Consider the following 16,806-nt stretch of genomic DNA (forward strand, 5'->3'; position numbering starts at 1 on the left):
TTTTTCCAGAAATCAAAACCTTAATGAAAGAATTTTTTAAAATGTATCAGGACATACATGTTTCTATGCATTTTTTCCTTTGCCTGTTCAAGGCACCCAGAGCGCTTTACAGAGATCATTATTCATTCATACACATCCTCACTGGTGGTGGTAAACTACGTTTTGTAGCCACAGCTGCCCTGGGGCAGACTGACTGAAGCGTGGCTGCCATATCGCGCCAAACGGCCCCTCCGACCACCACCAACATTCAAACACATTCACACGGGGCGAGGTGGGTAAGGTGTCTTGCCCAAGGACACTACGACAGCAAACTGGGACAGAGCGGGATTTGAACCGCCGACCTCCCGATCATTGGACGACCCGCTCTACCACCTGAGCTACTGCCGCCCCTTTTTGCAAATGACCTTTTCAGTTTCATTGCGGTTACAATCCTTGTCCTTTAAGATTAATGGCACCACCAACATTTTTTTTTAATGATTTGTGGATTTTGTTTGGTATGTATTCAAATCTGACCTTGGAAGGAAAAAATGAATGAGTTTGTTTTGTTTTGTGGGAAGAGTGCATCACTCTTTGATTTCTTTTCTCTTTATCTAACTTCTCATTTTTCAACCTCACATATTTTTTTCTTTCACATTGTTTTAACGCTCTCTGTCTCATGTATCTAAGAAAAGACTGCATCCTTTGGTATGATAGAACGTATGCTGCTGCACTTGGCCTTGTGCTCAGTTTTCATCAAGTGCTACTCCCTTTTCCTTTCTTATGATTTGACTTTTGATCAATGGGGCACTTTTATGTGTTTTAGGGCAGTGTACAACCAACCCTCCTTATGAAATATATTGATCATTTGGCTTCCTTCACAGTGGGAATCAGTATAGTGTTGAACTGAGCCAATTCCACAGTGTTTTACTAATACGGCAGCTGTGTTGTAATGGGAATGGTTTGTGTAGTGCCAAGCATTGTATAGTGCCAAGCATACAAAAGCTGACATTGGTCCAGCCATGTAGTTGTAGACAGTGAAAGTCAAGTACAGTTAGACCCCAGTGTTATGTGGTAGGTCACTAATAAAGCAAAAGATGCTGCATCTTGGTTTTTTAATTGGTCTACATAACACAGGAACAGCAATGAGCACCAATGTGGTGACGCACTGTGGTACTCAAAGCAAACTGAATATGTGTCTATTATATCTATTATGAACATCTTTTATTAACAGGAATGAAGTACAATTAAAGCTGCAAGCAGCGATGAACGGGCCCTCGCACCCTTGTGCACGTTCAGGCGTGCTGCAGTGGAAGCGCTTGTATGACTTGCATGTAGATTCTTCAGGCCTGGACATTTAGCGGATGACACCACCCACGACTCTATATCAAACCATTCAAAAGTTATGGCAGAAAATAGGGACTATCAAATATGGAACAATCAGATGAAAGGGGGGCGCGCTTTTTGGCGTCTATCATCACCACGGTAACGCTTTTGACTGAGAAAAGTAATGCGCGTCGTCGCAGGATGGAGACGCACATTTTGATGTATAACTTACCTGGGTGCACGTTACGGTTCGGGCTGTATTGACTGCCTAAGGAATGGCATAAATTTTGCTAAAATTACACGATTAATTCAAAATGGTCGACTTCCTGTTTGGTTTTGGCCATGGCGCCAAGAGACTTTTCTTTAAGTTGTGTACTGATACAGGTGTGTGACGATTTTCGTGCATGTACGTCAAACCGTATTGTGGGGCTTGAGGCACAAAGTTTTCTAGGGGGCGCTGTTGAGCCAATTTGCCACGCCCATTAATGCAAACCATGAAATATAAAATTTTTCACCAGGACTGGCTTGCATGCAAAATTTGGTGACTTTTGGGGCACGTTTAGGGGGAGAAAAAAGACCCTAATTTCGTCGGAAAAATAAGAAAGAAAGAAAGAAAGAAAGAAAGAAAGAAAGAAAGAAAGAAAGAAAGAAAGAAAGAAAGAAAGAAAGAAAGAAAGAAAGAAAGAAAGAAAGAAAGAAAGAAAGAAAGAAAGAAAGAAAGAAAGAAAGAAAGAAAGAAAGAAAGAAAGAAAGAAAGAAAGAAAATACATTCCTACAGATACAATAGGGCATTAATGCCAGCTCCAGGTCTGCTGCTCCAAGATTGAACACAATCCTTGTGAACGAGTTGAAACAGTTTACAGCGTGTTGATGTGTAGCGGTGCAGTATACTATACAGTGGATGGATGAATAGCAAAATGGCTGGTTCACTACACTATGTCACAAACAACTAATCATTTCAACAGAGTCTATATCATAACCCTCCATATATATATATATATATATATATATATATATATATATATATATATATATATATATATATATATATATATATCACACACACACACACACACACACTACAACCCATCATTTTTGTTTCTACAGTATATGCAAAGCACCGCCTCAGCTCATCACACCTCATTTATACATCCACCTCTCCTGTCTTACTCACCCCTAACCAGGCACTGCCATGTTCTCTCCTTCTTAAGATGTAAAGTCAGCCACATCATTTTGAAGCCGAGTCATTGGTGTGTCATTTCACTCCAGGACTGCAGTGGAGGTTGAAGCAGGTGCTTTCTTTCTCTCCGACCTGAAGCGGTATGATGGTGCAAGTTCAATCTTTCCTACATGGCTCAGCAAAAACAGAAGCCTTGAAACAGATTCATCAGATGCATAAACCCATTGGACTTGATACCATGTGTATTTATGTAAATGAAACATGATCCACCTCATAGCCCTATATAGGGACACCAAACCCTGATTTTAATCAACAGGATTTTTGTCTCTGTTTTTGGGAGATCTCAGCTCTTGTCATTTTGATGTTTCTTCTTTTTTTTGTATAACCTATACGCAGAACCGATTCTTTTGGAGTGTTTGTGCTAAGCTAAGCTAAAAGATTCTCGGCAGTTAGAAATGACACTGGCATCAGATCTGTCATCCGACTGTCAGCACATGTCAACATGTTCCTTTTATAATACAAAACTGGAAATAGATGCAGTTTTGTTGAGGCTTTGTTGTTAAACCAAAAGGTGGGAAACACAACCGCTTTTACCACACTTTGCATTTCAAATGTGTGCACAATTATGGCTGTGAATACACCATAAAAGCGATGTTGCCAAGGAAGAAATATGTGTGGGATAAAGACAGGCAGCTAGGCCTTTCTTTCTTTTCTTTACCCCAACCCCCCGCATTTTTGCATGTGTTTTTGTTTTTCTCTAGCATGCATCATTGTTTGTGTCTATTTTCATCACAGCCACTGACAATCCCACAGCAACAGTGCTCTAGCAGCCCACAGCAGTTGCACACCAGAGGAGGTAAATCTACCACAAAACAGATACAGTGTGTGCACATGTTTGAGTGTGACATTGGGATTGTGTGAGGAAGGGAACATGGGATTGTGTGAGGAAAGGAACATGACAGATTTCACAGACTGGTTAGCAGCAAAAAGTTCTCTGTGTCTGCTGACACCTTGACTTCATGCTTACTTCTCTAGCTGCAAGCCAGTAAAGATTATTGGTTATACTGACTGATGTATCAGAACTTGTTTTGTCGGCACAAGTGGCATGTATGTGACTGCATTGTTGACAGTTGGCTATCCAGTTTAGGTTGTCCTCTGGAGCAAGTTTTGTCAGTGATAATGTAAAATGTATGCTGTATATCACAGCGAGAAAGGTAATCTCAATAAACAGTTGCTGGAAAAACTGTACTGACAGCATTTATGTCTCGACTTGTTGTACAAACCTCAGTAGAGCAACATTAACAATTGACTATTATTTTGAGTTTCATTGTTAACTCCGGGGTGGACTGCAGAACGAACACAGATTCACTTCAGAAAGGTTGGGGGAATAATGATTGGAAAACGAAAACAGCCCCCATACAAAATAACAGCCTGCCTGGACAGAAAAACACAGTTCACAGCTGACAGGACAGACTGTGACAACTTAATGACTGCTGGTGCTAATGCAGCTACTGTACCGCGCCGCACTCCAACAACGATGCTGCAATTTCATTATCTAGCTACATTCTGCCAGGAGGATATTGAGTCCTGGTAACAGAAATAACAGTGACAGTGAAAAATTGGATTTGGTTTCTTGTTTTAATGGAATTCCAAATTGTCAAAATGAGACAAAGATAATGTGTTATAGACAAAAGCAACGAGTACACTATAAAAATCACACGGAGGCCGATTACATATGATATGCTACATATTTCCACTCAAAGGAACAGACCATATCTGCCATTGCTAACCCCGTTGCTTTATCTTGTTTGTTTTTCCAGGTTGGAATAAACGAGTGGACTATGAGCCGGGAACAGGCAGTAAGCCGCTGTTTCCTAAAATGCACCTGGAGACCTGCGGCGAGCCCTTGTCCTCAGTGAGGACCACTGTGGAGCTGCAGACCAGCCACATCGGGAAGGGCTGTGACCGGGAGACCTACTCCGAGAAATCTCTACAGAAACTCTGTGGTTGGTTCCACTTTAGATCAAATCTTGATCATGTTTTTTTTTGTGTGTGTGTGTGTGTGTGTGTGTGTGTGTGTGTGTGTGTGTGTGTGTGTGTGTGTGTGTGTGTGTGTGTGTGTGTGTGTGTGTGTGTGTGTGTGTGTGTGTGTGTGTGTGTGTGTGTGTGTGTGTGTGTGTGTGTGTGTGTGCGTGTGCGTGTGTGTGTGGAGTCCTGAAATGGACTGGCAACCTGTCCGGAGTGTACCCTTATCTTTTACCCAAAGCAGCACAGAGCTGGGAAAGGCTCCAGCAGATCCCTGTGACCCTGAACAGGAATAAGCAGTTATAGACATACATTTATAATGGATGGATGGGTTTCTGTTTGAGTAAAATAACTAAAAACTTAAACTGACTGTGAGTTTACTGTAGGTCTGTATAACCCCAAATCCCTCCCCAAAATGTTGGGATACAGTGTGCAACTTTCATCAGTGTTGTGCAAGTTCATACTTCTCATGAACTAGTTCAAAGTTCAGCTCACATAGTTTAAAAATGAATAGTTCACATTCATAGTTCACCATTTTCACTTTGAACTAGTTCAAATTCAGTTCATTTCCATATTTTAGGTGAGAAGTACGAATGAAACGCCACCCTATGCTAAAACTGTTCACTGTATACAATCATGTTTTGTCCTAGTGGCTTTTCAACTTTACTCAGAGGCTGTAAATCTCCAACAATGTAGTCCATTATCAGTGTGTCTCCCTGTTGCTGGGAAATCAAACCCCTGAAGGTGCAGCAGTGGGACTGGGGTCGTTTTGATCTGTTGGGTCTTCTTGGTCTTTCCTGATGACTTTTTTCGATTGTCAAGGACTTGCAGCTATTTTCTCACACTGGACGGATGCTTTAACTCCACATGACGTTTCCAATTTGAACCGTCAGACTCTTTGGGAGACGATGTGTAAAATTCCCGCAGATAATGATAAGCGGATCATCATCTGACGGCTCGCTGACGGTGCGTCTGCATCGTCTCTCTCTTCACTGGTCATGTAAAGACTGCACCGGGCTCGGGCCGCCGTTGCCATGGAGCTGGTGCCCGTTGCTATGCTAGTATGTGCACTGCATTGTGGGTAATGTAGTGTGAAGTCGTCGTCTCGTCGAGTATTTTAAATGTGCGCGCCACCCGCTTGTGAAATAAGAATGAGGATTATTCCGTAATAATTGGACCTAAACAGTGAAGCTGAAACTCAATAATCTGAACGGTTCAAATTCCAGTTCGTGATCTGCAGAATGAACAAGTTCGAGTTCAAGTTCTTTATTTGCAAATATGTTGCGTTCAGGTCAACGTTCTCACAGAAATTAACGTGTTCATGCACAACACTGACTTTCATACAATGTCTAATGCACTAATGCAGCCTCATATTATCAGTGATGAAGGCGAAAAGTGTTGATACAGTCCAGATGGTCCCTCTCCTGTTTAGTCCAAAGGAAGTGGTGCCCACAGTTTTCAAAAGAAATTCAAATTCCAATTCATCTGACCACAGGACAGTTTTCCACTTTGGTTCAGTTCATTTTATTTGAGCTTTGGCTCAGAGAAGACGGTGGCATGTTCGCATTTGGCTTCTTCTTTGCATGAAAAAGCTTTAATCTGCATTTTCAGATGGCATTGCAAACTGTGTTCTTAGACCTCGATTTCCAGAAGTGTTCCTGAGCCCATGCAGGGATGTTCATTACAGAGTCTTGCCTGTTTTAATGCAGTACCGCCTGAGCGCCTGAAGATCACAGGCATCTGAATTTTGGCCTTGTCTGCACAGAGATTTATTCAGATTCTTGGATGCTTTTGATGATATTATGTTCTGTAGATGGATTCAACGTTTTTTGGAATTTCACACTGGGGAACATTATTTTCCAACTCTGCCCATCTTTACTTTGAGAGACTCACTGTGCTATTATCAGTTAACCTAATTAGTTACAAGATTTTCCTTCAGGATTGTTTAGTACAACTTTTTTTATTACCTTTTTATTGCCCACGTTCCAACTCTTTTGAAACTTTACTGCTAGAACATTTTTATTATTTAGATTTTACTGTGTGTTTTACTTTTGTGACATGATGCAAACACAATCAGAGGAGCGATAGCTGATTGAGGACTTTGGACTGAGGTAACAGGCTAAAAGTTAGAGCAGTACATTTGTGAGCTCCCGTGTTAATGGAGTCCATACTCCAGGGTCAGACAGAACTTGAGGTGCCTTTTTTCTGCCCTTTTTAAATTAACATCTAAAAGCGAGGAGTCCATGTCACATTCTTATCTCCTCTTGTGTCCCTGGTAAACCCGACTCCTAAATGAAGGCACCAGAATGGCAAGTTAAAGCTGTGCCGCTAATGATGTGACAGAGCGAGGGCATTAGCTCCCCTAGATCCAGCCTCATGCTTTCTCCTCAGTGACTGATGAGCAGCCGAACCTCTGTGTCACTGCCCAGAACACCAGAAAGCGGTTGAGCCCACCGCGCTCCCCCTTCCCTGCCACACCGCACTGCCTGCGGGGGGTGGGGGGGGCACGAATTGTCGTCTTTTACTAATGGCCTTCACAAGCCACATTCCAGCTCATCTAAATGCATAACACTTCCCTCCCTGCCTCCCCTGGCTCCCAGTCCATGCATGGTTTCACACTAAAGAGTCCTTTTCAGGCACCTCATAATCGTTATCTGATAGCAAATACAATAAATTGTAATTGCTTTTTTAAAGCACAATCAATTTGAGATAATGTACAGAGACACTGGGCAAAGAGGCGGTTGCAGCTGGGTGCCGTAAGAGTCGATCCGTATTTATTTACTAAAGGAATCTAATTACTGGAGTCAAAACGTTCGGTTGTGCCATGAGTACGCTATAAAGACAGAACTTCACAGACGGGACAAAAAACATCGATTAATGTGCTCATGTTGTGGTATTTGCTGAAGTGAACAGATGTAGATTGCATTCGTTTGCCTAAATAAGGGAGACATAGTGAAATGTGACAGCGGCTATTTTTATTCTGAACAGTATAAGTTCTGTATCACTTTGATTCATTACCAACCCTTAAGCAGTCACAAATAATTCATAAATGAGTTTTATTGTTGTGGAATGTGTTTTTGTTTGTCACACAGAAGGGCAAAGACAAAAATGTTGAGCAAAGTGGGGAAAAAACAACATTTGTCAAAGAGACAGTTAGGGAAACAAAAATTGTTCAGAAGTCAACATACCGAGCTTATTGTGTAAAAGGAATGATGGAGTCGCTTACAGAGGGAAGGGGAATGGCGTGACACAATGCAGTGCAGAAATGACTGGTGTATTTGCTTCACGCTGTATGGGCATCATAGAACGAAACTGTCCTTTTGAAAAGAATTCTTATGGCTGCCACATAGACCACATAGCACACACGTCTCCCTCTTAGCAGGTGTACGCTACATCTTTTCTATACCTGTATTCACAGTACTCAATCAGGATGCCCTCTTTGTGTCCACAGAGGCACATTTCAGCTATGGTCACAATTTATGAACAATGACTCGCATCGCTCTTCTTTAAAAATTTAGTTTCATTTGCTCGAAATCAATACTCACAAACTCTATCCATCTTGGTCCATTGATTGCATATTAAGCCCTGCCATCTGCCTTACTCATATGTGATCATTGCCAAGGTTAGGGGAAGATACACTGCATATCTGCCATGATTGTTACTGACACATCTTCTGTCCCTCTTCTTATTTGTCACCATGGCAATGACCCCTAGGCGCCTCATCTGGCAGCACGGACCTTCTCCCTGCTCCCAGCACCGCGACCAATTGGACAGCTTCCCTCGTGTCCGACAGTGGGAGGGACAGCGACTTGATCTTCAGATTTGACGGTCGTCAGGCAGCTAAAATCCCCGACTGGGTGGTACCACAGAATCTGACAGACCAGTTCACCATAGCAACGTGGATGAAGCACGGGCCCAGCCCTGGGCTCAGAGCTGAAAAGGAGACACTGCTCTGTAACTCTGACAAAACTGGTGAGTCATTTGTCACTTCTGAACTTTCTTGTCCACAAATCCCTGGAGAAGACCAAAATAAACAATGCATCAGTTTTACTCATCCATGTCACCCATCTGCGACTTAGATCTCCACGGATATCCAAAGTCAGTAGACATTTTCAGTCATACACATATGAATCCATCCAAAAGCTAGTCTCCAATAAAAGCAGTCTTTTTTTTCCTGTGTGGGTTTTGGAAAGTCTCTAAGTTCTGCTTTTGACGTATAAATTGATTTTCTAAAAAAAAAACAAAAAAACAGAACTGCAGAAAAGAGAAAATATCCTTATTCTTCAATATAGAACTCCTCAAGAATGGTTTGTAAGATGACATTCAGCTACCAGAAAATTGGCCTCAGATTCAAATATCCCTGGATGTGGCTGCATCAGATCCTGTGGACCCAAAGATTACATTCAATTCGGCAGCATCATAGTGTCTCATAACTCAGTCTCCCACCTCCATCCCACAAAACTCCTGCAAATGTTTTTTGTGCCTGATACTCTCTGGTGTTGCAGACACCACTCCTAGACCGTACCTTTGTTCTCATGTAACACCTTGGGTTTTTAGTTGATGATGCTCTTCTCACGAATGGTTACAATCCAGGGACTGGTTCACATCTGACCCACCGAAACCAGTTGTATTCTTCACGGAGCGTTCTGAAAACTGAAAACAGAATACCATCTCTCATAGGGCTGGGCGATTTTGGACAAAAATAAAATCCTGATTTTTTTCTCTGAAAACCCGATTTTCAATGTCGATTTCGATTTTTTTGGTAAAACTACAAAAGACAATGGAATAAATTGTTTCAAATATTTTATCTTTATTTTTAAAGAAAAATAGCAAACAAATTTCCCTTTTCCAGCTAAACCAAAAAGAACTGACGACCTTCTTGCAAATCCTGATGGCACGATCAATCCGTGGGCCCTTCACGCCATTCTCTGTATAAAAAGAAATAAAGAAGAAACAACAAACTGTGACATCACATTGCCTTGTGCTTAAATTGTGCTATACAGGTGCATCTAAAAAGTAAGAATATTGTGTAAAAGTTCAATATTTTATAAAGTAAAAAAAAATAATAAAAATTATATAAATATGCTCATGCCATGGTTTCTGAAAATATTTTTATTTATTTATTCAATTCCTGAAATTTCTTACAAAAATATTAAACTTTCCTAAGATATTCTATTTTTAAGATGCACCTGTATAAATATATAAAATAAATCACATGGACTACATTCACATATATTGTTAAGAGGCTAAATGTTGATGCATTTAGGATTGACACAAACATACACATGAACGGTGCGCATATGTTGTGTGTCTGATATGCTATTATATGTATCACATGTATGCATGCGTGCATTTTGAGGAAATACGCCACGTGAAAATGAAGCCGCTTACGTTACCTGCTTCGGAGCTGGTGATGGTGTTTTAGCCGGTCTTTCGTCCTCACGTCTCAAGCCTGCAACGCAACACACTGCTCCCACTCTGGCTTGTGGTTGTTTGCGAGGTGATGAAATAAGTTTGTCGTGCTGCTGTCTTTAGCAGATACCGCCTTCAGGCAGACTTTGCAGCGGGGTGTGGTTTGCTCTTCATCTGAAACTGCGAAGCCGAACCAATTCTACACTATTGACTTTCTTTTCTTGCCCTTTTTTATCAACAACATTTTCACTTTCTTTTGCAAACGCCGACATGCTTACAAAAGGGGCGGGGAGAGCTCCAGCGTGCTCGCAGCTTCTCGGGAGTGGAGGGGGAGGAGGACTACGGTAGCTGAGAGGCGCACAGCCCGGCAGCATGCGAGAGGAAAATCGATTTTTCGATTTTCCATTTTTTAACATCGTCTTGATTAATAAATCCGATTTAGATTCAAAATCGATTAATCGCACAGCCCTAATCTCTGTCATCCCAGCGTTTCAATTTCTGCTCGACTCACCAGCTCTGTGCTGCTTGAGCCCACCCCCAACTAAAAATAGACCTGGGGTATATTTTTAGGTGCGCGGAGCTCTGAGCCACCTTTGGGATTCTTCAGAAAAAACACTGGGGCACATTTGCTTGATTCGCAAGTATTGTTAAGAGTGACAGCAAACTGCTTTGCTGATTGTTTTGCACCAGCATTAAATGGAATAGCTGTTAGGTTAAACCATCACAAGTGAAATTCATGCTTTATTTATGCCAACAAGACCACAGATACTTCATGCTGGTGCACCATATCAGCCTGGTTAACTGGCTAGTGAAATTGTGGAGCTATTAAAAATCCCTGTGTGAGCAACAGATGTTCAAATGTTATACAACAAGAGGACACTGGATATAAAACCGCACGGTAAAGATGAAAATGGGGCAACAACTGCAAAGTACACTAATAAAAAAAATTTAAAATTCAATAGTGAAGGTCAATGTTGACCTAAAACCAAAGAATAGGATTCAGATTACCCCGACAGCACCAGTAGCTGCTCCTCTCTACATCTACGCATCATGCACAGTTAAAAATACTGACACCATATCTCATTCAGAAAAAGCGCGGCGTCCTAGTTTTCTTCGGCTTGATAGAGCCAGATGTCAAACTGACTGTACCTGACAGTAGTTAACAGCTGTGGTGGTTTGGACCCTGAATCCTGCCCTTCTGTCCATCAGAGATGAATCGCCATCACTACTCGCTCTATGTCCATAACTGCCGCCTGGTGTTCCTGCTGAGGAGAGACTTCACCCAGATAGACACCTTCAGACCGGCAGAGTTCCACTGGAAACTGGAGCAGGTAAGCTGTCGAGACACAAATGACACATAGGGAAGCTCATGTGCCATTAGCTCATGTCTGTGGATTTAATGTGTGCAGGTTATGAAAGAGAGACACGTGAAACCTTCATACATAAATATTTGTCAGTATACATCTTCTGAAACACACTGAAATGAGTCCTTTGCTTTTAACCCATCACTAGTTAGACTATCAGCAGTGGGCTGCCACTTGTCCAGCGCAGTTAGGGTTAAAGGGCGTGCTCGGGGGGCAATCAAGTTGGGAGGGTATGTACTATGTAAATAAAAACAGAATGCAATGGTTTTTCAACCATTGTCACCATTTTAAAATAAAAGAAATGATACTAGAGTAAACAACGTATACCATCTTAAAAGGAAGATTATTTTTCTTTTGGTAAGTGGAGACTTTTACTTTTTTTCCTTTCCAGTAGTTACATAGTTTTCTTTTTCTGAGCTGTCTTAAAAGACTGACTAAGGTCACAGGCTACTGTGAATGGTTTTTACTGAGGCTGTTAGACTTCAAAGTTTAAGGTTTGTTGAATGAAATTGAAACATCTTTACTTAAATATCAAAAGTCCTTGAGGTTTAAGAACATCAAGGACTGATGTTCTACACAGAGGTGTCTTGGTTGTCATGGAGACAAGCGCTGTTTTATGGCACGTCATGAACTATAAAGACCTTTAAAACATCATGCCATGCATTTTTGTGAACTGATTGCACATCATAATATTTATGTCAGTGTGTGGTGGATGTAAGACCCAAACACAGGAGGCAGGAGTTCCAAAAAGGTGATTTATTAGATCGAAAACAAACCAAAAGTGCTGCAGAGCAGGGTTAACCAAAAAAGCTGACAGGATGCAAGGAGGGTGGAAACAGTACGGACCAGCAGGGAGCAAGGGAAAGATAAGAGATATACAGAAGCACGGCCGCCGATAGGGGGGACAAACGGGTCTGTTGTCCCGGGCCCAGGGTAGGGGGGGGCCCAGAACTGAAGATTTTTTTTTTTTTTTTTTTTTTAATTCTCATTAAATTATGGAATCATTTTTCAAAATGTTTCAAAATATGCCTATTTGTGGAGAAAAAAAATATGTAGTATTTGAGTTACATAAAAGCTTGTTATTTGTTTTCTTCCTAATTGTCCTTGTGGTCAAGAACCCCCAACATAAAAATGGTTTGGCCACTGATCAAAATTTGACGTTATCATTTAATTCAACCATTAGAATGGTCAAAATATCCGGTCAGCACAAGTCCGGTGCTCAGAAATGAAGAGAAAAGAGAAGAAGAGAAGAAGAAAATAGAGGCCTCATAGATTCTCTACACAAATATTTTAAAAAAGGTGGTGACGGTGAAGCTGGAATTAATAAAGTCAGCGTAGAGCAAGGTAAGAAACAGTGCAGCCAACGTTTACCAACCTTGTAACTTAACCTAACTGGCTATCTCTAATGTTAACGTCCATTAGCTTGTATAAAAACCTGAAGAGCAGAGGGAGAGGAGAGGAAGAGGGAGAAGGAGAGATCTGTGCGCAGGGGGGCCCATCTTAGGTTATTTTGTCCCGGGCCCCGGCAGGACTGTCAGCTGCCCTGCACAGAAGTCTTGAGGAGACACAGGTGCACACAATCAGGGCAGATGGGGAACCAGGGAAGTCAAGACTGCGTCCGAAATTGCATACTTCCACTCTAATGAGTATGCAAAATGAGTATGCAAGATTTTTTAGTGCGTCCGAAACATTAGTACGTACTCAATCGTATGCTCTATCCATACACATTCCTGAGAAATGTATTAGTGTGGATTGATGGACACTAGCTAAGCAGAAACTTCCCACAATGCAATGCAGCGGTGTTTGGTTGCTAAGTGATACGTATATGTCAAACGTATAATATTAAGTATAATAATATTATTATATAATATTAATATTATAATATTCGTATATAATAATATTATATAATGTCATCTTGTTTCGGCCAGAATAAACGAGAAAGAGCGGAGTGCTGCTACTGCTGCGCTGCTACTGCTGCGCTGCTACTGCTGCGCTGCTACTGCTGCGCTGCTACTGCTGCGCTGCTACTGCTGCGCTGCTACTGCTGCGCTGCTACTGCTGCGCTGCTACTGCTGCGCTGCTACTGCTGCGCTGCTACTGCTGCGCTGCTACTGCTGCGCTGCTACTGCTGCGCTGCTACTGCTGCTGTGACACGTCACTTCCTCCCAACGGCAGGAAGTGACGTGTGCACTCTTAATAGTACGTCCGAATGAATGCATACTACTGATATTTACTCAAAAGTGTGCCGAACTTAAGTATACTTTTTAGTATATACTTTTTAGTATGGCATGACTTTTTTTCTGCCATTTTACATTCAGAATGAAATCCGAGAACACACCTGATGCAGGGATAAAAATCATATTACAATACTGAAAATATTTCATATATATAATAAACTAAATTAAATCAAATCAACACTTGATTAAAACTTTATTTTTTTTTCAAATTAAATCAAGGGTATATCAAAAATCTCGAAAAATAATCAAAAATAACTAAATATACAGTATATATATATATATATATATATATATATATATATATATATATAGTGATAAAACCTTGAACAAAGCAGACAAAGATACTCCCACTCTAGGCTTGTGTGTTTAAGTGGGGAGCAGACACAGTCTGTTGATCAAGGATGCTGTCTAAAAGTCAGACAGGTCACTTCAACTCACAAGACCCCACTCACACCCAGCAAGGACATTTGATTCATGCTAGAGACACACAGCTGAGCCTGGACATCCAGATGGAGCACCCTGGGCTAATTTGATCAGACAGATCACTGGTCTTGATTGGGGGGAGAGCATGAAAGAGGTCATCCATCAACCTCCTGACAGGAAATTATGCATCTGTGTCGTACTGTATGTGTGTGCGTGCATGTGTGCGATGTTCTGAAGGAATATAGACAGCTATTTTCCGCAGAAAATGAAACACATGTTTTGTGTTCCACTTAATACTTCAGGTTTTCTATGTTCGTTAGATGCTTTTAACCAAAGTCTGTGTTATGAAGATGAATCAACATGTCTTCTTGACACCAACAACGTATTAAACATTGGGAGTGTGTCCCAATCTGGTGTGTAAGCTGAAGGATAAATTAAGTTATGTTAGGCTCTGTATGATTTCAGTGAAGGCTTTTACCAATATCGAGTATACAGTGTAACCATAAACAGTAAACTGTATTTGACAAGTAAGAAAAGCATTTTTGCATTTTTTTGTTCCATGTCTAGGTTTCGTTGATGCAATTAAGGTACTACAACTCCATTTTCATTTGAATTCCAACACCTGCCTAGTTGTCACTTGTAAGAAAAAAAATTCAATATGTAGTTATGGAAACCCCAGGAGGTCAGGTCATACTGATCTCTTTTCCAAAGACTCAAACACTGGCAGTAAAAGCCCGTGGCACCTTTGTAATTCGCAGAAGGTGTCCTGTGGTCAAATTGGAAGGAGCTTGAATGCAATTGGGCTTCTAGGGTTACTTGGACAAGTGTCAGCTATTTCTTCATTATGTCTTCATCAGTCAAGCAGGTAAAAGGTCTGGAGTAGATTCAAGCATGGGATTTGCATTTGAAAGCTTTTGCTGTAAACCTGCAACAAACAGGCAAAGCAGCCGTCAGTGAAAGTGAATGAGGGCACCCAAACCCCTGAAGGCCAGCGAACGCAGCTCAGCTTATTGATGCGTCTCAGCTGCCATGCCATTGCTGGAACGGACCAGACATGTCACGGCACATGCCAAAAGGATCTTAAAACAGGATCTCCACCACCCTTTGTCTGTCCACCATGCTCTTCACTCAAGAGATGCCCAGAATCAGGCATGAAAAAAATTGTCAAATCAGACAGAGATCGCTGGAACATTAGGAGTGAGCAGGTCTGCACTTAAACCTACCATCATCCATACTATATGAAATCAACCTTGAAAAGAAGGGGTTCAATTTATATACCTTTTATACGGATTAAACTCATATTAACTTTTACCATAAAGAAATTGAGAAAAAGTATGTACAGGTTTTGGATACTATAATCTCTCAAACATCTAGAGCAGTCTTCAGTCCTGGTCCGTGAGAACTACTGTCCTGCATGTTTTAGAGGCTTCTCTGTTCCAGGAAATGAATCAGGTGTGTTGATGCAGGGAAATATTGAAAATATGTAGGACAGTGGCTCTCTAGGAATGAAGACACGATCTAGAGGCAGTGAGGTGGTTTCTCCTGGCTCTGGGTCAGTGAGATTATTGGATTATTGGTGGTGAGACAAATGAAAGGAGGAGGATAAAAACGATGAAGTAAATAATGATAAACTCTGTGGTCAAATAGACATTCGGACAAAACTTCAGTACAACTTCACAATGAGACAAAGTAGACAATGATAGTGACACAGGAGGTTTTAAGGAACAGGGAACAAAAACAAAAAAAAAGAAAGTGTCCTTTGGTCATGTCTAGGGCTGTTCGATTAATCGATTTTAAATCGTAATCGCGATTATGTAATTAGAACGATGTTAAAATGTGAAAATCGTAAAATCGATTTTTTTTTTTTTTTTTTTTTTTTTAAATCTTGTCTGCACACATATTAATGATTGATACCATATTAATGATTGATGGAAATACCTCTCAATACCTGCGACAAGTGCCCCATCAGAGAGGCTCTTTAGTGTAGGAGGGGGCGTTGTAACATGCCACCGGGTAGACCGGCTCGTGTTCCTTGCAAAAAACTTGCAAATGTGAATATCAAATGTAAGGACTGACATTACACACCTCTACCTCCTTCATGGGTTGCATTATTATTTAGCATGCAAAGACCCAGTTTAGTTTAATTAGAAAATGTCTTGTTTTATTTAATTACTGTATGCTTGCAAGTGCTGATTTGCTGATTTTTTTTTTTCCAGAGATAAAACTTTATATTTTATTATATTTTTTAAAACTTTTTTTCAACTTATTTTACAGAGTTTTGCACTTTATTCATTCATTTTTGGTTTAATAAGAGCAAAGTTTGCACTTAAAGCCCAATGGGGCAAATGTTCAATAAAAAAACAGCATATTTGAAATCATTTCTTTGTCTTTTGTCAATTCGCAAAATAGTAATCGTAATCGAAAATCGGATTTTGAGAGAAAAAAATCGAGATTTTATTTTTGGGCAAAATCGAACAGCCCTAGTCATGTCCATGGGTTCTGAACTCCTGACATTATATCCATATGAAACAGCTGTAATTCCTATACTCTTCTTCAAATATGTGAGTTCCCCCAATTGACCCTTTGTCAAGCCCAGTTGCTAGGTCGGACAAATCTGTCATCTCTCCCATCCACTTCCATTGTAAAAACGGGGTTTTACATCACTTTATTTCCAATCAACAGCAACTAGATATAAATAAAAAGGAACACTTCAGGTACCGTGTAGTGAGTTTAAAAAAACAGAGGTTTTTGGCAAAACCAAGATCTTTTGATCAGTTTAGCTGATAGCACGGTGGAGGGTTGAACTGCGATTACGGCCGTCCACATAGCTTTATCCAAAGCAGACATTTTTCGTAATTTACCG

At 40.8% G+C, this 16,806-nt stretch overlaps 1 protein-coding gene across 1 annotated transcript in view; it reads left to right on the top strand.

Annotated features, from left to right (window-relative positions):
* The window catches only part of LOC133441584 (calsyntenin-2-like), a 422,755-nt gene that overhangs the window by 306,057 nt on the left and 99,892 nt on the right, over window positions 1-16,806 (top strand). The window contains exons 6-8 of the mRNA XM_061719022.1: window positions 4,303-4,488; window positions 8,222-8,479; window positions 11,129-11,250. Coding sequence (XP_061575006.1) covers window positions 4,303-4,488; window positions 8,222-8,479; window positions 11,129-11,250 — 566 coding nt within the window. The remainder of the gene's footprint in view (window positions 1-4,302; window positions 4,489-8,221; window positions 8,480-11,128; window positions 11,251-16,806) is intronic.

The sequence above is a fragment of the Cololabis saira genome, chromosome 4, assembly GCF_033807715.1.
Source record: "Cololabis saira isolate AMF1-May2022 chromosome 4, fColSai1.1, whole genome shotgun sequence".
Taxonomy (NCBI): Eukaryota; Metazoa; Chordata; class Actinopteri; order Beloniformes; family Belonidae; genus Cololabis; species Cololabis saira.